This window comes from Phalacrocorax aristotelis, chromosome 1, assembly GCF_949628215.1.
Source record: "Phalacrocorax aristotelis chromosome 1, bGulAri2.1, whole genome shotgun sequence".
Classification (NCBI taxonomy): domain Eukaryota; kingdom Metazoa; phylum Chordata; class Aves; order Suliformes; family Phalacrocoracidae; genus Phalacrocorax; species Phalacrocorax aristotelis.
In genome coordinates, this window is record NC_134276.1 from 19371780 (window position 1) to 19395117 (window position 23338).

The following is a 23338-nucleotide window of genomic DNA, read 5'->3' on the forward strand; positions in this document are numbered from 1 at the left end:
AGTTAGCACAGCTCAGACTTAGTGGGTGGACCTAGGTTTAACTTCTCCCACAAACTTCACTGAACACATTCCAGAAGTAGCTCCAGATCAGTCACTTTTTCCTTAATGTTTATTCAGCTATTAGCATAAATACTTAGGTCCTGCCTTCCTATGATCAGTTTAATTTCTCGACCATCTACATAAAATGAGCCAAATGTGCATGCATGCTATGCATGCTACAGTGCTTAAACAGATTATATCTATTAATATAACAGTCTTCCTAGTTCCAAGAATCATATTAACAGGTCTTTACTTGCTTTCTATCAAATTTAATCACAGAAACATTCAGATTGGAAGGGGCCTCTGGAGATCATCTAGTCCAATTCCCTACACAAAGCAGTGTCAATTCAAGGCCATCTCAAGCTGTGTTTCGAGTGTCTCCAAGGATGGAGACTCAACGTATTCTCTGGGCCAGTGTTTGAATGCTCTCACTGTAAGAAAGTTTTCTTTTTTTAATGTTTAAACAACATTTCCTTTGTCTTGTCACTGGACAACCAGTGAGAAGTCAATTTCAGTTCTCTTTATTCCCATCCATCAGGTATTTATACACATGGATAAGTTCCTCCTGAGCCTTCTCTTCTCCAGTCCCAGCTCTCTTGGCCTCTCCTCATATGACAGGTGCTCCAGTCCCTTGATTAACTTTTTGTCCTTCACTGGACTCTCTCCAGTATTGTCCACTTCTGTTTTATACTGGGGAGCCCAGAACTGAACCCAGCACTCCAGATGCCTCACCAAGGCTGAGCAGAGGGGAAGGATCACCTTCCTTGACCTGCTGGTAACATTTTTCCTAATGCAGCCCAGGAGGCTGTTGGCCGCCTGTGCTGCAAATGCACATTGCTGGCTCATGGTCAGCTTGGTGTTCACCAGAACTCCAAGGTCCTTCTTTTCAGAGTTGCTTTCCAGTTGGTTGGCCCTCAACCTGTACTGATGCCTTGTGTTAATCCTTCCCATGTGCAGGATTGGCATTTCCTGCTGTTGAACTTGCTGAGGTACCTCTTGTCCCATTTCTCCACCCTGCCTGAGTACCTCTGAATGGCCGTACACCTCTCTGGTGTACTCCTCCTAGTTATGCATCCTCTGCAAACTTGGAGAGGGTGCACTCTGTCCCATTATCTAGGTCATTAATGAAGTTATTAAGCAATGCTTGCCCCTGTATCAATCCCTCACGTCCACCAATACCGATTAGCCTCCAGCTGGACTTGATGCCACTAATCATAATCCTTTGAGTGCAGCAGTTCACCCAGATTTTAGTCCACCTCACTGTCCCCTTATTTTGCCCATACTTGATTAGTTTGTCTGTGAGGATGTTCTAAGGGGCAGTGTCAAAAGCTTTGTTAAAGCCACAATAAACAGCATCCACTGCTCTCCTAATCCACTAAGCCAGTCATCTCATCTCACCGTAGAAGGATATAAGGTTGGTCAAGCATATTTCCCCTTCATAAATCCATGCTGACTGTTCCCAGTCACCTTCACCCAATCTACATAATTTATTAGGACAGGTCTTCCAGGAGGATTTGCTCCATCACCTTAGTAGGGAACAAGGTGAGGCTGACCAGCCTGTAGTTCCCTGAATTATCCTTGCCTGCCTTGAAGACAGAAGGGATATTTGCTCTTTTCTAGTCCTTAAGAACTTGCCCAGTCATCACAACCTTTCAAAGATTACCAAAGAGTGGCCTTGCAATGTCATCAGCCAGCTCCTTCAATACTCTAGAGCGCATCCCATCAAGGCCCCTTGGGAATGCCCCATTTCAGTGTTCCCTAACCTCTGCTGAGGGAAAGTCTCGTCCTGTCACCTTTGCCCAACTTCCTGCACATCAGGGTGGACCAGTCTTGAGCTTGGCAGAGGTAATCCTTGAAAATCAACCAGCTTGCCTGTGCCCCTCTTCTCTCCAGGGTCATATCGCATGGGATTCCCCTGAACAGGCCAAAGTATGCTCTCCTTGTAGCCTGGGGTTGTGATCCTGCTTTTTGCCTTGCTCTTCACAGGATCATGAATTCCACCACTCAGGGTCACTACAGCCAAGTCTGCCCCTGACCTTCACATCTCTGACCAGTTCTTCCTTGTTTGTAAGTATGAGGTCCAGCAGTTTCCCTTGTTGGGTCCTCAGTTACCCATTTTAAGAAGTTATCATCAATGTACTCCAGAAACTTCCTGGATTGCTCATGCCTTGCTCTGTTGGCCAGCCTACTGGCAAAGGCACTTTTGCTCTGTTTTTGGTCAGCCAGTTGGCAAAGATGCTTTTGTTCTGCTTGGCCAAGAGGATCCCACCTGTTCCTAGAAATCAGTCCTTGGTTATAAAGCTGGTCCCATGTTTGTAAAAGATGAGTCTCTGTTGCTGACACCAGCTGTGCATCCAGTTTTTCACTGGGAGGATCTGTCCTTTCCCCTTCAAGAAAATAGGTAATAGTAAATAAGAACTTTAAATACTTAAAGGGAAAGATTTCAGCTTTTACGTGTAAAAGAACAATGTTGAAAGCAATGGGGGAGATACAGGAATTCACCTGCAGTTCAGACAATCATGTTCACATTTTTGTGTCTAAATGTCCAGGGTCCTGTTACGAGCAACTAATCTGTAAATTGGCACAGTCTATTCTTTTCTTTTCTCTTTGCTTTTCCAAGCTGTGGCCAATGAGTTTGCTGTGGAGTTGCTAAAGCGGAATGGGCCTGTACCCTAAGCAAGACTGCAGTTAGTCTTTCGAGCAATATTCTTGGGAGCTCTCTTATATGTTCTCACAAAAATGGGTAGACTCTGATCTATATTCTTACTCCCATATTGTAGTAATACATGTACTTGATGATACCATTTACTATTAGAATTGTTCTACATAAGAACTGGTAATTTTCCTTTAAAGGATGTATTTGATGGGGGTGAAAGGGAGTGGAGATGAAGTTTTGTGGAGAAGGTTGAGGTGAGTAATATCCAGTAATACAAGTAGCATGAGATAGCTATCCTCTTGGGAAGGATCAAACATTGTATGCTGCCCTGTCTCTCCATTGCATGACTAATTAAGGATGCGGTTTCACAAAACATTCGATGTGTGACACAGAGTGACTTACTTTCAGCCTTGCCTCTATCTCACTGCAAGGGATGCTTTCCTATCTGCATCTCATATAGTAACTAAGCAGCTGCAAAATGAGTTGATTCAGATTCTTAATTCAGAGAAAAAGAAAATATCAGAAAGCGTTATTTTTTCATTAGACCTGTAAATGAAACCCGATGTTTTTGTGGTTGGGAGAAAGCTAGCTCTGATAGAAAGGAGGAAGAATGTGTCTGATTGTGTGACTGGATGTTCATATTTGTGTAACCGGTTGCATCTAGTCAACTGATGATGGGTGGATTTGTGAGTTTCTTGAGGACAGCACAGAACAAGGCTTGGGCCAGAATAACTTATTCTGGCCAGCCAGAGCCAGCAAGTATGCTCGTCTAGTCTGGTGGCTACTCCTGTTCTAGACAAGCTGCCTTTCGGTAATGCTTGGAAAGCTTTTCTTAAACTTTGAGATGGCATTGATTGTCATTTGTGCCTTAAACTGAAAACAGTTGATCAAATGCATCTTGTGTATTTAAAATTTAAAACTCCAATATTGTCTAAAGAATATGAATTGGTTAAAGTTTTAAAAATTAAGCAAGCCCCTCTTTCAACTGAATACCAGAAAGGTGGCTTTTGCAGGCTGTGGCTTGAAGAATTGCCATTTAGTTTCTATGGGATGCTTCAAATCTGGTCTTGTTCTTTCATTATTCTAGCTTTCATGGTGTTGACTTAATACTTTTCCAGAAGAGGAGAGGTGACTCTGTGTTTAAGCCTAACAGCCACAAGGTCTTTTGTTAAAACACTCCTGCAGATGAGACTGATTTTTCTGTGCGTGTGTGTGTGTGTAAACTTAAAATCAGAGCTGAACAGCACATTAGACAATCCCCTGGAGCAGCTATGAAGCTCTCGATAGACACTTCCCACAGCTGAAAGTGAGGCTGGACTAAGGGATAGGACCCAGGATTCATTTGTGCCATACCTGAGCAGTGACCTATGTTGGCTTTCCAGAGAACTGTGTAGCCCTAACCCTGCTTCACAAGGTGGGGTTTTTTAATGGATGTAGGTGGTGATGATGTAATGCAAAATCTTTGTTCAGAGCCTTAGTGCACATGAACAAGAAAAGCATTTGTCCATTGACATAACAATACACTCAGGACCTTATTTAGCGTAACTGTGCAACGTAGATACTAGGCAGATAACACATTTCAGTCAGTAATAGTTCTGTACCCCTGTGTGATGAGATTTAAGCTACCCTAAATTTTCCCTTTACATAATTGAAGTAGGTGAAAGAAGGTGATCTGTGCCCATATAGCAACAGCAGAATGTCAGCTCTTCAGCCCCTACCTCTGCTCTCCAGTGTGTTCCTGGACCTTCTATTCACGCATCTCCAACTTCCTCAGCCTGGAACTTCCTCCACAGTCTGGAATGAAGGGAAGAAGGTTCTGTCTGTCTGTGAGGCAGCAGAAGTGAGGTTTTGAGGTTCTCTTTTACCCCTTCATTTTAAGACTTCCCTTTACTGCTGAGGTTGAGAGAGAGTGAGTTCCTTCTGAAGTGAATATACTGCAACATGCTGCACAGCCCTTTTTCATTGTTTGTCCTTTTCACGGATAAGTTTGGGATACTGAAAATTGCCTGAAATTAGTTATTGCTGTGATTCTTCTCTTTGCTGGAATCAAAGTAAGGCTTTTGCTACCACTAAGTAAAGAATAAGGAACAGAGTTGTTACAGTGACAGTGGGAAAATTTTTAATATTCTATTAATTTGCTTCTGTTCCATATTTGTTAGTTTTCTATGGTACCCTGGGTGCCTTCAGACTTTATTCGCTAACAGCAAAAAGAATGGGTTTCAAATTTTATGTAAACGTACGTAAAACTTTGTGTTGAAAACATATAGGCAAAAAAGAAGTCTGCTGTGCCTACAGAGAGCACAACATGAAGACAACACTGATAAGCAAATAATTGGATAGTTTACTTTCTGTATTACAATTTGTAGACAACCACTTTCCAATGATACAGGCAAAAGAACTGAAGTATTTTGATCACTTGCTATCTGGGTTTGCAGGTTGAAATAAATGAATCTTATTTTGAGCAATTAGATGCTTCTGAAAACTTCAAACCTTAGGATTCCCAGGCCATGGAGGTGATGGACTTCAGTTTCCCCTTTTGGAAAACCTGGCCCGTGTATTTAAATGATGCTTGGTGGTACTTCATCGCACAAGGGAAAATACAACGTGAGATAACCATTGCATACTTCATTTTTATTTGTGAGAGGAAGATGCTGATTTGGGGGTTCTGTATTTTGGTTAAATGCACTTCCACTTAAGACAAGTATTTTACAGTTTTCTTACAGCTTTCATGCCCAGCCATCTCTCCAGCTATGAATGTTCTAGGTGCTTGGTGGCATCAGAAACATGTACCAAGGCCTGACAGATGCAACACAAACCCCAATGCCTTCAGGAGTGGCATTCAGCTGGAGGAAGTGTGAGATACCCAAAGGTGCCAAAACCAGCATTAGACATCTCTGTTTAGGCAATTGAGTCCTGTCTCCTTGTGTTAACCATGAGGCAGGTCATTTGGCCGTAGTGAAAGGTTTGCTGATACTCTGTCTACATAGAAGTTTTTCCACAACTGCAAATTACTCCCTGCAGTGTCAACCGAAGGATGATTTGATTTGTCTCATCTCTGCCAGATGTAGTTTTCATCTGGCAATTTAATTGCATATGTATTATAACAATCTAACTAACAATTTAGCTTCACTAGCCTTTTCTCAGAGTGTGTACTGCTGAGCTTGGTAGACATGATGGTACTTTGATTCAGATATTCATCTTTCAGTGATGCTGGCTGTCTAATGCAGCATTTTCCTTGTAGCCTGACTTGTTTCTTCGGTTATTTTAAGAAGTCAGGCTACAAGGAATAGATAAAATTATTTTTCCAACAAGTAACGATCATGTGGATAGGAGCTTGTCACTGGCAGCTTTGAGTATAACTTCTCTTTGCCTGTTTTGACCTCTGACAGCTGACTGCGTGACTCTTAATCAGTCAGAGACCCGCATGCGCGTCTGGCTAGTGACCGCAGTTGCCATACTCGGTAGAGTGCCCCAGTGTTGGAAGCCCTACAGATGAAAGATGGTACAGCTTCCAAGGCTTTTTTTTTTTCCTTCAAAGACCTCAAAGCATTGGAGAAAATTGTCATGGGCTAATGGGGGGGAAAAAAAAAACCCAAGATTTGGGAACTGTTTAATCCATTTTGTGTCAGCACCAGAATGTATGTATAAGGAGCAAATGCAGGACTGATACAAGGCCTAGGTTAATGAGAAGTGCTTTAGGACAGATTAATACTGTGATTAAGAAATTAGTGGAGCTTTAAAAAAAAATTAAGCAAGGGATGAGGCTAGTGACAAAACCAGGCTGCCAGGCTAATGAGCACTAATCTGATACAGGGTGGAAATTCTTATGTCTCTATGTTATGGACTGAACACTGTTTTCCTCCTATAACATGATGGAAGAAAATAGTTTGGCAACTCTCTAAATCTACTAGATTGATCTGTGTTTTAGTTTACTTGTTCCTGCTTTTCATCAGTATGCTTCTACAAGGGGAATACCTTGATGTGTCAGATTTCAGTTGTATAAAAACCTGTCTATGTATTACAACAGACAATACTGTAGACCTCAGCTCTAATGCCTCTTGTCACCAGTGTGTATGTTTTTTGTAGCTTTCAAAATCTGAGAGCTCCATGTTGGTTTGAATATTGGGGTAGGACATGCCCCAGGTCTTGCAGCTACTATAAGTAGTTGGTGTTTCAGGGTTATACTGCAACTCTTTTCAAGACTTAGTCACTTGAAAACCTTGTCTGGGGGCTAGGAAGGTAATGGAGAAAATGAAAATGTTCTCATCATATTTTACCACTTTCTACCAACTCTGCTATCGTAGAAAATGCTTGATTGATTTTTTTTTTTTTTTTGCTCAGGAAGTGTTATATTGCTTTTGTTTTGTTTTTTTTCTTTTTAAAATAAAGCGGTTGCTATCAACAGGCTAAATATAAAAGTGGTGATAAAAAGAATTTTATGCATGGTATGAAAGAGAAATAGATACATCTTAAGGAATATACTTCATCTTCCTTCAACTCAGAATAGTAGATTAAATATAGTTGGCAAGCAGAACCAAAGCAAAATACACCAATGTCTTACCCAGGGCTGCAGCTGTCATCCTGACTGCTCTGAGCTTTCACATACTTGTAATAATTGGGAAGAGATTCTTAAAAGAAAGGTTCTTGACAAAGTAGTACAAACACTTCTCTTTTTTTACCACTAATCAGAAGGAAAAAAGTCAGAGGAAGAAGCATGATTTCAGTCTTTTCACCATATGATGTATCAAAAAGCTGATGAAGCACAAAGATCACAAAAAGGAGAGCATCGAATCTGCATGACAACAAAACAGAATAAAAGAACAAATTTTAATTGCACATCTTTTTCACAGACTTTCTCACTTATCATTTAAATTTATTGGAATTTGTATCCGCTCAGATACCAGCTTACGCATGTGTCTGAAAATGAGCGGAAAAAAATGTGAAGATTTATATGAGCTATAAATCCACTTGCTCAGCAATGCAGAAAAGCTAGTATGCATTGTAATACATTTCCCATTTCTGTTTCTTAGAGTTCAAGTATATTTAAAATTTATGTTCTGCATGAAAGAATTTTAATGGTCTGTATTAGGCAAGAGAAAACTAAGGAGCTGAGCTGCCTGTTCGTCCTCCCGCCTTTAAAAGTGTGGCTTGATATCCAACCCGATAGAAAGCAATAGGCAAGAACACCCATTTCTTTCAGAGAAGCCCTGATTTCATTCCAGAAATTATTTCTCAGACTTAGGGGGAGAAACATACTGTAACTAAAATGCAGTCTAACAAAATGCTTGTTCACTGTCAGGAGTGAAAACTAGTTTTATCCATTTGAAACCATGGAGATAGTTTAGGGTAATAACAGACCAGTGATTTAACTGGAATTTAGTAGCTGGAACAAGCCCTTCCTGACAACAATTTCAAAATGGATTGCAATATGCTTGTGGTTGCACATGACCTGCTGATAGCATGAACAGTAACTTCTTGTATCTCAGGCTTTGCAAAGGAGGCCTTATGGCTGTGCACTGAGTACCGAATGCACCTGAGCGTCCTGATTTTGTGTTGTTGCAGGGAGATGTAATTAGAGTTGCCATGGCTGGAAATACTGTTGGCCATTTTTTCTATGCATGTGTGTATGTGCATTTAAAATATGTGACATATCTGTGCGTGGTTTGGTTTCCCATTCTGGGGAAGTTGTGAAATACACAAAAATACTACTCTTTCAGCTAAACAAGCAGAAGGATAATTATGTAGTATAAAATAATGTCTAGAAAAAATACTGATGTTTTGTTATTACAGTGTTATTACAATGTAATAATGTATTACATGATACTACTGTACAAAACAGGAAATGTATTATCACAGAGGACTATACCTATAGCTAAACAGGATGTTGAGATACATAGATGCCTTGCTCCTGCCAGTGTTCCTAGTATAGCCCTATAGGCATCTGAAGATGGACTTAAACTATCTTTGGAGTACCCAGTGCCAGCTAAAGTCTACAAACTTTGATTATTATAGCCAGCAACAATTGCAGTGTCTTAGTATGTGATTAGGTTTCCAGGTCCTGTGTCCAGCATCATTAGAAAAGAGAGTTGTGCAGTTGCTTGCTTAAATCCAGATAATGGTACTGGGCTCTTCCTCCCCCCACCCCCCGCCCCCCTTTTGTTTTTCCTTTCTTTCTTTCTGTGTTTTTTTTTCTGTTTGGGCCTGTGAACTTCAGCACAGCCTCTGCTAGGGACAATGCTTTTTGAGAGGTGTTAGCCATGACTCATTCTCTTGTGATACAGGTGAATGTGTACGCCACTTCCTTCACAGGCTTCTGTAATCTGAATATTGTTTTGAAATTTTTCTCACTTTTACTGTGTCACTTCATCCATTGCACAGTTGCTCAAGCTCCCTCAAAATACCAAGGAATATATAGCAGTGCTATTTTAAAAAGCTGGAAACAGTAGGTACTTTTAAACGGCCCTACCTGAAAAAAAAAAACAACACACACACAAAAAAAACCCCCACCCGAACAGTTTTAAAATAACTTTCTGGTGGTTTTATTTACCTCAAAACATGCAAGTAGGAGGAACTTTTAGGATCCCTATGAGAGTGAGACTATGGCTGCGGCTTGGTACCCACCCAGTTGGGTGCTTGTTCCTGCCACCAGCAAAACAGGAGAAAACGGGAGGAACAAGAGCAAGAAAACTCACGGGTCAAAATAATGACAGGGAAATCACTTACCAAGTACTGTTGCGTGTCAAACAGACTCAACTTGGGGAACAGAATAGACTAAGTTGGAAGGTTAACAGAAATATTTCATTACTGATTCAGACAATGAGAAGCAAGAGACAAACATTAAAATACTTAGGGGGGAAAAGTCTATCCTCTCCTTTTCACTCCAGACATCTCTCTTCCCCCTTGTCGTGGCCACAGGTGGCTGCAGAGAGGCAGTGAATGGTGCTGGGGGTTGGGGTCAGGACATGGCGGTTTCTCTCTGCTGCTCCTTTTTCTCATGCTTTTTCTCCTGTTCACCACAGGCTGCAGTGCCTCTGGGGGTGTATCTGCTCCCCATGGAGCACCTCCTCCTCTGGCCTTGGTGTTCCCTCATTCCCCTCTCCTCTGCTGTGTAGCTGGCTGGAGCTAGGTGTGCCTGGCACGGGGCAGACCCTGACTTCTCAGAGGCCCCCCTGCAGCCCTCTGGTACCAGAATTTTTCCATGGACACCCAGTAGTTGATTGCTGACCTCTAGTTTAATTACCTCCTATGTATCAAAGATTGTTTTGTTCCTCTACAGGCTGCCTTTTTTCTCCAGATAAACTAAATGCACTTCCTTCAGCCTTTTGCCATAGATCTTGTTTCACTTTCTTTTGGATTCTTTCCAGTTCCTCTATGTCTTTTGTAATATGTCATGCCCAAAACTGGATGTAGAAGTTGGCTGAGGAGTCATCTGCCTTTAGAAAATTACATAATTGTGTCTCATGCCTTACCTCACACAGTTATTACACAACAGATGCACATCTTTTGTTTTGCTTGTGTCTGATTGGTTTCTGCTGAACTGTCTCTCTGTGGCTTTTTTAATACAAAATTAATTTCTCCTTCTGAAGTGCAGTACTAAGCAAATTCTTAGCTTTGTCATGTTGATTTTGGACAGTCTCTCCAGTTTGCCTAACTTGTCCCGCAGAGTGCCTGCCACCCCCTTGGGCTTGGAGTTCAGATGCAACATCACGCAGCTCCTGCAGTGGGGATCTGCCGTCTCCTCCCCTGCCACCATGCATGCTGGTGCTCCGTACTCATCTGCTGGCATTTCCTAAACATGTTACACTCTTTCATGTTGGTATTTCCAGGCCTCCTGCTTTCTTTCACCAAGTCTCTGTGGTGCCTGTTATACCCCATACTTCTGGTTGGGCTATGAGAATTTTTAACACTCTCTACTTATATTTTTCTTTGCTTGTCAAATCTGTGTACAGATGCTAAAAACGTTTGGCAGATTTAGTATCCCTCTCCCACACTATTTTGCAAGTGATGGCAATGTTTGGGCAAGGCTCAGACTGACTCCCCGCTGCCTCTAGAAACCACGGCACAAGTATAGAGTGTGGCTTTGAGATATGTGTTTCGCTGTGCTCTGTTTACAGTCATAGAAAAGCGAAGTCACATAATAAGGAATTTTAATGTGTTTTTCAGCCATGGGAACAAAGAAGTATTTTCTTGTCGAGGAATCAAATTGGCAGTAGACTGGTTTTTGGAAAGAGGCCACAAGGATGTCACAGTGTTTGTGCCAGCGTGGAGAAAAGAACAGTCGAGACCTGATGCTCTCATCACAGGTAGGCTCTGTTCCATCTTTGCTGGTTTGTTGGATGCTTTGCACAGCATGAATGCTACTGCTCAAAGGAACAAATCTTTAGAAATTAAAGACTGTAATAGAAAATAGTGTATTAACTTCACAGCAGTCTTTAGGAAGGAAAAAGACAAAATAATGCCCTCTCCAAGTTCTCCCTCTCTGAATTTTCCGTTAACGTTGCTACTTATTTCTTGAAGAATGTAACTGCCATTTTTTTAAATCTGTTACACCCATGTAGCATTGGCAGCGAAGAGGTTTGAAGTTAGTGATTCACTAGGTGATCTTCCTTGTGGTGAGCAGATTCTGCCAGGCTGGCCTGTCTGCCAGTCATCTGCGGTGAGTCACTGCCTGTGTTTGGGGTTACAGGAATTATCCTGACAGAAAGGGAATGGTTCTCCTTTTCATCATTACTATTAACAAGTGAGATAGCGTTTGAAAATATTAATTTTTTAACCTGTTTATCTAGAAAAAAATAATTGGTGGAGTTATTTATTGATCAAACTAATTGATTCTGTGTGAAGGCTAGAAAGTCATCCTCCCTCTGCCCTGAAGTTGAAGCAGAGGAGAATTTGGGGTTAAAATGAAAACCTAGAATTTAGGAGGGAAGGGGGATTGGGGGTTTGGGTGGGGTTTGTTGGGTTTTTTTAAACATGGATATCTTTAATGGGAGGGAGGCTCTTGAAAAGAATATGGAAGCATGTTCTGATTATCATGTGCATTCCCAAATATCTGGAAAGATTTTTATACACTTCATTTAATTTGCTTGTTTGCTACTAGAATATATCATGTTAATGCAAGAAAATTCTTGGAAAGCTGCTGTTCTCCTCTCATCATGGGCAGCGTGGAGCCTTTCTCTTGAAACCTTTCGTTTTCACTATGCTAGTGTTTGAGGTATGAGAAGAGCATTGGCTAGGTAATAAAGATTTGGCAGTTTAGAAATAAATTGTGACATCTTCTAGTGCTGTGGATATGGCTAGAAGCCCCATAAGGAGTTTAAAGCAAGTAGCAAGGCTTAGAATGGACCAGTTGTCTAGCAATGAAAAAATCATAGAATCATAGAATAGTTTGGGTTGGAAGGGACCTTTAGAGATCACCTAGTCCAACCCCCCTGCAGTGAGCAGGGACATCTTCAACTAGATCAGGTTGCTCAGAGCTCTGTCCAACCTGACCTTGAATGTTTCCAGGGATGGGGCATCTACCACCTCTCTGGGCAGCCTGTGCCAGTGTTTCACCAGCCTCACAGTAAAAAACTTTTTCCTTATATCCAGTCTAAGTCTACCCTCCTTTAGTTTAAAACCATTACCCCTTGTCCTGTCACAACAGGCCTTGATAAAGAGGTTGCCCCCATCTTTCCTATAGTCCCCTTTTAAGTATTGGAAGGCCGCAGTAAGGTCTCCCTGGAAACTTCTCCAGGCTGAACAACCCCAACTCTCTCAGCCTTTCTTCATGGGGAGAGGTGTTCCATCCCTCAGATCATTTTTGTGGCCCTCCTCTGGACCCGCTCCACAGTTGCATGTCCTTGTGCTGAGGGTTCCAGAGCTGGATACAGTACTCCAGGTGGGGTCTCACCAGAGCAGAGCAGTTTGCCATGTGTCATCATGGACCCTCCAAATGGGAGGAAGATCAAATAAAGTTACTCTATCTTCTGTAAAACAGAAGTTCTTCAGTTTTCTTATCAGGACGCAGGGAGCCTGTTTGTTACCAGTCTTGTGGAATACATTGTGCTGTCACTCCGTTTCCAGAGACATGCACCTGAAATATGCAGCCACCTGGAATTTTGAAAAAGTCTTAGACAACTAACATGAGGATGGTTCTAGACTGTCAGTATTTCTGAGAAGCTTCTTGGATTAAACAACAGCTGCATCTTTCTTACTGTTACCTGCCAATCGTCACATGGCAAACTTTTTTTATTCTTTCTTAGTGAGGAGAAAAATCACCTTCTGCCACACTCTTATTCATTGTTTACCACATGGTGAAGGGGGGGATGAACACAAAAAGCTTGGATTTCATGTAGAACCTTGTTTTTTCTACTAAGCAGATAAATGCTTGTATCAAATATATTGCTTATATGTAATATTAATGCTGTATTTTTTCCCAATGGAGTCTTTTTTTTGCTAGATGGAACATGTTCCCTGTCAAGTTTCTTGTACTACAAAAGTTGAGTTATTTGAGATCTAAAGCATTATTAAGAGCCATGACTCATATTCACTGCACAAGCATCTTCTGCCATTTTAGGTGTTGCCTAGCTTTTTGTTTATTTTTCTTTCATACCTTGTCTGCTCTAGGGAGAGCATTAACTAGAAGAATTGACACAAGGGATATGTGCTTCAGTGTTAGGTGCACTGGCGCTCCTATCTTAGTTCAGACCAACCTCCTTAGGCCACCTTCCAAAGCAACTCGGGATTTCCAGGTCCCACACAGAGAAAGAGAAAATGCTTTTGGACAGGTGATTCGTGGACTGTGTAGGACAAGAAGGAATTAGGTGAATCTTAAACACGCTTATTTAGAAGGGTTAAAGAGAAATCTGTTTGGATTTACTAAGGCTTCGTATATAAAACCGTAAACCCTTTAGGGAAAGATATGTTCTGAACTTTTACTGAAGGTAAAATAAAACAAACAAAAAGGACCCCCACATTTGCTTTTGGTTACAAGATGACATTCAGTGTCTTTTTAGGGGATACTGTTAACATTTGTGAAGAGCCTGAGTGCTTGCTTATACAGAATGTGGGTTTTCTAGCCCTTGTGGGTACTAGTAGTAACCCCTTCTTTTGATGGGCAGAAATTTTTATGAGGCAATCCCATTAGTGTGAGCTACTGGAATTATTTCAAAATCTCTTTCTTGCTGGGTGCCACAAAGGGTCTGTCTTTACCAAGGAGCTCAGTTATGGGAAACCCTTGGCTGTGCTTGAGTGTAGCCCTCCTACTCACCGAAACATTCAGTAAGATTTAAGATTCCCCCCAACACACACCTCAACTGGAGCAGTTTTTCACATGCATTTTGATAAGCAGTGTTTCTTTTAACCACAGCAATATGAACAAGGTCCCTTGTGTTGGTCTTAGAGAAATTGTGTGGGCCAGGAGGTTTCAATTTGTTTTGGGATTTTTTTGAAAGTATTGCCAGTTGACTGCTGACTGTAACTTCAAATATCATATATCAGACACCTTCTGCTGGACTATAACCATTTAAGACATGGTTAGTCTGAAATGCTTGGATTTTCTTCCTCAAATCTAATGTCTTTGGAGTAATATTAAACAAACATCTTTTTTTTGTTCGTTTCTTTTTCTTTTTAAACTTTTGATTCTTATTCCTTGTAGATCAAGAAATCTTGCGTAAATTAGAAAAGGAGAAGATTCTTGTGTTCACACCATCCCGACGAGTGCAAGGCAGAAGGGTGGTATGCTACGATGACCGATTTATAGTGAAGCTGGCCTTTGAGTCAGATGGCATCATTGTTTCTAATGATAACTACAGGGATCTAGCTAATGAAAAGCCTGAATGGAAGAAGTTCATAGACGAACGCCTGCTGATGTATTCATTTGTTAATGACAAGTAAGTCATTCTGTCTTTATACATGCCACTAAAATATTTGAGGAACGGCCAATTTGAAGACTTGTATGAATTTCTTATCTTACACCCAAATCATTAGGTACATGTAGGAGCTGATCATAGATTTCGTTTTCTGATTAAAAGTACTCAAACTCTGTTTTTTCCTAGAGCTTTTTTATAACAATATCTTTATATCTTTTTATGCTGTGTTTCCCCCTTTTGATGAATGCCAATGTATATGCTGTATTCAGTGTGTGCTGTGGTATAATATTCCAATTCCATTTTCAAGTGCCTGTGTTAGTCTCCTAAATCCTAGAGTCATAGAAAAACCCATGTTGGAATGAACCTCAGGAGGTCTCTAGTTCAACTGTCTGCTTCGATCCATCTATGGTATCTTCATACCCCAGCATGCAGATCAACTGCAGTCACTACTGGTGGCTTCTTATGGCTTCCTATAGCGGAAGGGGTTCAGTACTCTGCTAAACAGACACTTGTATTTGGGTGCCTGAATACTGATGCGAGAGTCCTAGACAATGAGCACAGTTTTGCAAAGTTGTGGCATTTCAAGAAACCGCTGTCTGTACTGCTGTCCTTACTTTGGTTTAGGAATGGGTTGTGTGCAGCCCTGCTCTGCTGCAGGCCGGTCAGCTGATCTAGACTGAAGGTGTCTGAAGCAGACTAGGGGTGTCCACAGAGTCTATTTCTATGAGTTATCTCTGAGTTATCTCTCAGGCAAAAAGGTGGCGTTTCAAAATAGCTCTCAAAGTACCCAGGGTTAAAAATGTCAGCGTGGCAGGTTATGGTGTAGGACACGGTCATGAGGTTCCTGTTATTGCATGAGGAATATAAAGAGGCTTGTTTGCTTCCATAATACTTTTTTTTTTCCTTCATAGATTTATGCCTCCTGATGATCCTCTTGGCCGTCATGGTCCAAGTCTGGACAATTTTCTTAGGAAGAAGCCTATTGTGCCAGAACATAAGAAGCAACCGTGTCCATATGGTAATTTGATTTAACTCATCGTTTTTCTTACTGCTGGGGCTGGGAACCAAGCTCCTGCTTTATTTTAACACTGCCAAAAATAAAAGCTTTTTAACAGAGGTTTTTACATTGTTGTCTTAGCCTGAGAATGGTTGAAATGCTGAGCTGATGGCAGAAACTGAAGGGATGTTTTTCATATGCTAGTTAGAGAACATTTCTATCTACTAGTTGAAATAAAGGAGCAACTTTATTAATCATTCACAGGAATAGATCCAAAACAGCAACTAAATTCTGCAGGCTCCAGAAAGCTCTTTTCTAATGTCATTCCTTCATAAGACATCAAAGTTTTCTTCCAGAAAATTGATTAAGCTAAGTTTAGCTACTGAGCATCCCTACAGCCACACCACCATCTTGACTGAGCTGAGAATGAGCTGCACATGACACTGCTCAAAATGTGGGTGGTAATGTTGGTCTGCATTCCTAGAGCGCTAGCTGCAGCACACTACCACTGCCTTTTTTTATCCCACAATACAAGAGAGGAGATCTTAGGTCTCACCCTGTGTCACAGAAAACCATTTGCAAGATCTTTCAAATCATAAGTAAAATCTAAATGCGGGGCATTTGTTGTTTGATGATTAACAGATTTTGGTTGGAGTTTTTTTATCCGATTATGTTTGTATTAATAGGGAAGAAATGTACCTATGGACACAAGTGCAAATACTATCATCCAGAAAGAGGAAATCAGCCTCAGCGATCTGTAGCTGATGAACTTCGTGCCATGTCTAGAAGCACAGCTGCCAAAACTACAAGTGAAGGAGGACTGGTAAAAAGCAATAGTGTTCCCTGTACCACTAAAAGTGATGGCACTTCTGAGCTGAAGCGTGCTGCTCCAAAGAGGCAATCGGATCCTAGTATAAGGACTCAAGTCTATCAAGACTTGGAGGAAAAGCTTCCCACCAAAAACAAATTGGAAACCAGGTCTGTACCTTCTTTAGTTAGTATACCAAGTTCCTCTGCTGCAAAACCCCAAAGTACTGCACCTTTAACTAACGGCCTTCCATCTGGAGTTCACTTCCCACCTCAGGATCAAAGACCACAGGGACAGTACCCTACAGTGATGATGGCAACCAAAAATCACGGAACACCAATGCCTTATGACCAGTATCCAAAATGTGAGTCTCCTGTGGATGTAGGGTATTACTCTATGCTGAGTGCATATTCAAATCTTAGTATGTCTGGTCCACGTAGTCCTGAAAGGCGCTTCTCCTTGGACACAGATTATAGGATTAGCTCTGTAGCTTCTGACTGCAGCAGCGAAGGGAGCGTTAGCTGTGGCAGTAGTGATTCCTATGTGGGTTACAGCGATCGCTCTTACATGAGTTCACCTGACCCTCAGCTAGAGGAGAGCTTGAAGTGCCAACATATGCACCCCCATGGCCGCCTTAACACTCAGCCCTTCCTACAGAGCTACCACGAGCCTCTTACACGAATGCAAAGCTATAGTCACGAAGAACCAAAGCATCACCACAAACCTCCAATTCCATACATGGCTGTGCATCTACAGCATCCAACAGTCGGTGCTCGTTCTAGTTGTCCGAACGATTACTCTACATCTCAGAGTTCATCACATTCAAAGACCATGCATCTGGGGAGAGCCCTCGTGTCCACAAGAATAGACAGCATTTCAGACTCGCGTTTGTATGATAATTCTCCTTTAAGACACAGAAAGCCTTATTCTGGTCAAGATGGGCTTGGAAGTTGGGATAGGCAGAGTTACGGGATGGATGCATATGGCTACCGCCAGACCTACTCCTTGCCAAGTAACCCCACACAGCCGTGTTATGAGCAGTTTGCCTTCCAAAGCTTACCTGAACAGCAGGACCAGACCTGGCGCGTACCTTACTGTGGAATCCCTCAAGACCCTCCAAGGCACCAAGACACCAGGGAGAAGGTTTACATTAACCTCTGTAACATCTTCCCCCCTGATCTTGTGAGGATCGTTATGAAGAAGAACCCTCATGTGACGGACGCTCAGCAGCTTGCTGCAGCCATCTTAGTGGAAAAATCTCAGCTAGGTTATTGAGAGGTGATGCATCTTTGTGGTGTCTAGTAGTTTTCAACTCAGCTCTAATGCTGAGGGAGGTTTGCTACAATAGCATTTGGGATCTCCTTCTCAGCAAGGAGGTTATATAGTAATCCATTTATGTGAAATACTGTATCATGGAGTCTGTATGTATAGCCCCATGCATCAGAAGTACCAGATATGTTTTGTGTTCTAGTTTGAAAATTTTCAAATGGCTATTTTCACAGCTGGAGAATGTTCCAGTTTAAGTTAATATATATATATGTATGTATAAAAAAAAAATTCTGTGGTCTCTGGATATAACCTTAGGTGCATCAGGGGTTTATATGCAGCACTTTCTATCCTTGTTACGTGTTGTTGGGATTTTTGTTTTTGTTTTTCAACTTGCTGGATAATTGTCCTTGGGCTGCGTGGTATTAAAACAACCTGCAGAAAGAGGATTTTGCTACTTCTGGCAGGCAATTTTCAAGCCAAGTTTTTGAACTTTTTACAACACCCTAAGTATGTATGTATGTATGTTTGGTTTTGTGAGCTTTTTTTGTGCTATAATCATCTATTTATAGGAAACAAAGATTTACTACAGCACTGACTTCGGTTTTTTTAAACAAATAATTAAGTTACCACTTAACGGTGAAATGGGTAACAATATATTGGTAATTTATAGTATGGCACTTTTCATTGCTTGCTTTGTTTTGTTTAAATAGTTACATGTTTTCTTGATGCAGCCAATTAGTAAAATCAGATGCAATCAGAGGAGGGTAAAATATTCTTTTTTTTTTTTTAACTAATTTATGGATAAGGTAAAAGCCTTACTGCTTGATTTTCAAATCAAGCTGAGAGTTTGCAGCCCCATTTGAACCTAACAGAAGCTGCAAATGCTCAGAACCTCCCCAAACCTGGCCACCCTATTTCAGTTCCTGTGTGTTGTTACCTAGCTCTGTGTACTTCTGGTCAGTAGAAGGGGGCCTGAAATCATAGGGTCCCATTTAGTTGTTTTATGTGATTTTTTCTTTGTATTGCTGCACAAGTGTACTGGATAAAATATGCTTTTCATAAAATATTTACCTGTTTTTAAATGAATTTAATTATCTCAATGCAAGTTTTGTATTTAAGATACTGTTTGATTTTTCTTAGTATTTATCAAGGCTGGCCTGAAAAGGTTTTGTGTGTTGATGATATGCAACATTTATTAACTGCACTATGGTAATGATATTGTAGCTCAAAATAATAACTTAAACTTTTTTTTTTTTTTTCCCTTTCTGTTTCGGTTGGGGAGGGGAGGGTTGCGGGGAGAGAAGATACTGTGTGTGTTCCTGGAGTTAGTTTTCGGCCTGTTGCATCGAGTAGGCCTGATTCTTCCCATAAATTGTGTAGTTTTAGAAACAGACAAACCAAGTCTGTTTTAGTATTAGTAAGGGATATTTCTGGTTTTAAGTCATGGGTTTTACTAGCACCTCATAAGCTCTTTTATATATATATATATATATAATAGAAATAGATTTTGCAATTGATGTCAGATGTACTTCTGTGACATAGTCAGTTGCCGACAGTTTTAGGTTTCCATCCATTGTAACGATGTTCAGTGTTAAAAAAAAAAAATCATTAGTTTACACTGTTACTGCTGATAATTTTGGTACGCTTGCTGGTATTTAAAGTAAGGCCCTGAAGAACCAGGAAGTACCTTTTACTGTTGATACAAATTGTATCTTTTTAACTGAGAACTATTTTGATTTGTAGATTTAGTAGAAACACAAGCATATAACTATAACTAGTCTTTTGGGCAACATTTTATCCCTTATTTAAAAATTAGAGATTTCAGACATAGAATAGACTTAGGCAAGTAAAGGTAGATATGTATTTAGGTGTCTGTCTCAATTTCACATACTAAGAAGAAAAAAGAAACTATTGGCATCTTCTTCCTTCTAAAATCTTTGTAGTGGGAACTGACTAAAATAAAGGTAAAATGCTGCCTGAAAATGATGTCCAAGCACCTTTGAATACGAAGACGTTTTCACTACTTGTGCGACACTGTGTGTTGCAGTGAGTAGGGTTTGGGTATACAGTAAATGCTTCTAAAGAGCATTGTGCTTATAGACATATCCAATAATCTGAACCGTGTTCAGCAAACCAATTCAGGACGTAGTGCTCATTCAGCTTCCACTGCTAATGTGCTCCAGGGTCTGCCGTCGCCTGTCCCTGCGGCGATACCAGAGGGGCTCTACGCCATCTGTCCTGCGTTGTCTGTTTAGGGAGAGGACCTCTTCGCCTGCGGCAACAGTTTTTCCCTGGATTTGGTTGGTCGCCCTCCGTAGAGCATGTTTTAATGTAGAGATTGATGCAGTGCTGACGATGAGGTTTGGACTGGGAAATGGGTCTCATCTTAGTTGTACACTAAGATTTTTTAAAATTGAATTACACTTAAGTACTACACCATAGTGTAGATGCAGCTGTTCTAATAATGCAATTATTATATTTGTGTTTTTAATGAGTTTCTACATTTATTTTTTATGTAGGAATTTACTTCTGCCAAAAGTTGAATTCCTTTAAGCATGAACAGAAACGTGTATGTAATAAAGGCGTTTCATCTTTTTTCCCTATCACGTGAGCATCAGAATGCTTCCTACTACCTACATGTAGCAATCTGGCTTAGAGTATTGTAGCAGCAGGCTTAGCCACGTTGTTAAAGTGGTATGAGGAGACACATGAGACTCTGTGCTGCAGCACCCAGACCTGGGTTATCGGTACTGGTTGCCTCCATGTACGTTTAATGCAGTGTTGAATCCCTGAAAGTGTGTTGATCGCTAGAGAATTCTTGTAATAGGTTTTGTGCTTTGTACTCAAGCACTGAAAATGCTTTAAAAGTATTAGAACAGGAGTAACTTGGTGGTTTTTAATATTGTGCAATGATGTGCTAGTTCCCCTTAGACTCTCTTATGTTGGGTAAAGCAAATTTACTGTGGACAAAATATTGGCCTTGATGTTTCCTTTGGTTTTGCTGTGATAATAGAGACAATGAGGAGTTGCACGTGAATTCCTCCACAATGAAGAGATCGGTCTATATATTTAACAGCCTTCAGAGAGGACACCAGTAATAAACATGAATGCAGTGGTACTGGTCAAATACTACATTTGTCAATGTAATTGCGTTGGTGCAAAAAAACTGACTGTAACATCCTGTGCTACTTAAACAGTGAAGGTGGTTCAGTGATACTGTCTTTGCCCCAGCTGAGTGCTAGAACTGCAGTGAAGGTCTAAGTACCTTCAAGTTAGGCCTGTCCTACCGATGCGAAGAGGGCAACACTTTCCCTTGTCTTCAGTACTTGGTAGTTTTTTTGATACTTAGCAGAAACTACATATTTTTAGATACAATCCCAAGCTATTATAACTACATCAGTAATAGTAGATACACAGTATTTTGAATGCACATTTACATTAGACATCTGCCCTAAACTGTTTTGTTGACAAAAATGTGTAGCCAATATTTAGAGTTTTTAAATATGTCCCATGAATACCTAACTGTGAGCTAAATGTGTCCAGGCTATGACAGTATTAATTGCTTTGTTGTCTCTCTCTTTTTTTAAAAAATATGTGTGTGTGTCCATATATATATATACACACACGTACACTCACATATACTTGGCAAGTGGGTTTAAGACTCCTGCTAATAGTCTGAGGTAAGATCATATCTTTTCAGGTGTCCTATTTTCTTTGGTATGTCTGAATTGTGGCTTGATCTCCCACTGCAAAATAGCTCTGGGGAGAGCCAAAAGCCCGATGTGTTCGTGTGACACCCCAAAAAGAAGGCGTGCCAGTCTGGTGAAGCCCTCAAAGGGGACTTTTGCAGCCTTGGAGTATGCGGACTGTTGTTGAGCTGTTGATGATCTTCTGCTGTGAAAGTCATAGTTAATGATGAACACTTTTCCAAAAATGTCAAAGCTATCGGTATAAACCAGAGTACCTCACTTGGAACGGAAAGCTGGGGTCATTTGCCCCAGCAAGGTGAGCGCTGGAGGACTAAATGCCTTGGGTGAGAGATACCACAGCATCTTGCTGCAGTAAGAGACTACCCTACCCTACCAAAACATTTATTAGTTTTATCAGTTGGTGGTTTGACCAAGGTATTCTTGATGTGTAAAACTTGAAAAATGAGACACAATGCTTTTCTACTCTCTGGAGCATTTAGAAAAATACCCAACTGACTTTTGATTGCTACTGAAAATTTAAAATACTGTGCAATTGAAGAGACCATTTTTAAAATAAAAATAATTTAGAAATTATTTATTTTGATTTACAGCGTGACTCTTGCTAATTTATTCCTTGCATTATAAGGCCGTGGTGGAGTGCCGTTTGTATTTTTTATTTATCATAGGAACTAAAACTGCTGAGAAGAGAAAACAATAGATTTAAACTTCAAACAAAACTCTATGGCCTTGTTTTGTTTTTTATAAAAGGGCTGAGGTTTTATAAATGTTAAATCATGCATTTTATATACTTTGTAAGTTTTAGAGAAGTGTAGTTTAAGAATTTTGTTCAAATTCAATATGTATGTGCACATTGTTTAGACTAACCATGTAACTAATCCTAAAATCACCTGTGTTAAATGATTGTTCCAGCTAACCTTTTGCTAGGTAACGTGAGAGACATTCAGACTTCATCTTTAGATGTTCTCGAATACATTTCATATGTCTTAAGGTTTCATCAGAAACTGGTGATCTAGGCACCTGAACACATGCGAAATGTCTGTTTGCATGTGAATCACCCTACTGTATGCTGGGTTTTCCTTGCAGTGCGTTACAAGGTAATACACTGGTACATGTGAAGTAGGTGTATATCAAGTACAGTGTGTTGTTCATAGTTATGAGTATGCTTTAAATAATTTTCCAGCTTCCATTTTCAGGTCATAAAGGGTTGTCATAACTTGTGCTGGAAGTGTTTATTACTCTGTCTACCCTTGAACCTAAATGATTGTAATAGTTCTCCTCCCCTTTCTTAGACTGAATAGCCATTTGGGAGCCCAGTCTCATGAACACTTACACATATGTCCAACTTGAGCACAAGTACTCACCTGGGCTGATTTTAGTGGCATTAGAGAAGACTTGTGTAAAACTGGCACTTGTGTAAGTGCAGGAGGACTGGGGGCCTTGAGGAGCACATCTGGGGAACTGCCTGCTCTCAGAAAGCGGTGAGATCTCAGTGGTGCTGGCAGGTCATTCAGCCAGGATTGTACTCTGTGGTCCCTGGGAACACATGCAAACCAAATCTACTTAGATGTGTAAGCACATCCAACCTCAGTGTTTCAAAGATGTAACAATCTACTCTTCACCTTGTAAAACAAAACCTCTCTGCTTTTCTAAGCCAACTTTTTCTTCTGGTCTCAGATGAAGTCCAATTTACCAAGTTAGGTTGGCTGGTTGGTTACTTTTTGTTTATCTGAATGACATTCTTAATTAAACTGATATTTAAAAACTGCCTCACAAGCATATTAGAGAACATCCTGCAAGGAAACAGAAATGCAGATACAGCAGCAATAATTGTGTTTTGTAGTTCTTTTCCCCCTCATTATCTCTGTACTTGTGTTGAGTAGGTGAGATTTTAATATTGTCTTGAAGTCCACTCCAGCAAAAACATTAGTTAAAAATAATGTTTGGACTACTTGATAAAGCAATTGTCAAACTGACTCTTCGTTCCTTCACTGGTTGTTGTGTATTCTTTTG

At 40.6% G+C, this 23338-nt stretch overlaps 1 protein-coding gene across 4 annotated transcripts in view; it reads left to right on the plus strand.

Annotated features, from left to right (window-relative positions):
* The window catches only part of ZC3H12C (zinc finger CCCH-type containing 12C), a 41091-nt gene extending 22407 nt beyond the window's left edge, over positions 1-18684 (plus strand). For all 4 annotated transcript variants that reach the window (XM_075082668.1, XM_075082676.1, XM_075082652.1 and 1 more), the window contains 4 exons: positions 10859-10998; positions 14331-14565; positions 15456-15562; positions 16228-18684. In XM_075082668.1, the coding sequence (XP_074938769.1) occupies positions 10859-10998; positions 14331-14565; positions 15456-15562; positions 16228-17624 (1879 nt within the window). In that variant the 3' untranslated portion in view covers positions 17625-18684. The remainder of the gene's footprint in view (positions 1-10858; positions 10999-14330; positions 14566-15455; positions 15563-16227) is intronic.
* The last annotated feature ends 4654 nt before the right edge of the window (positions 18685-23338 follow it).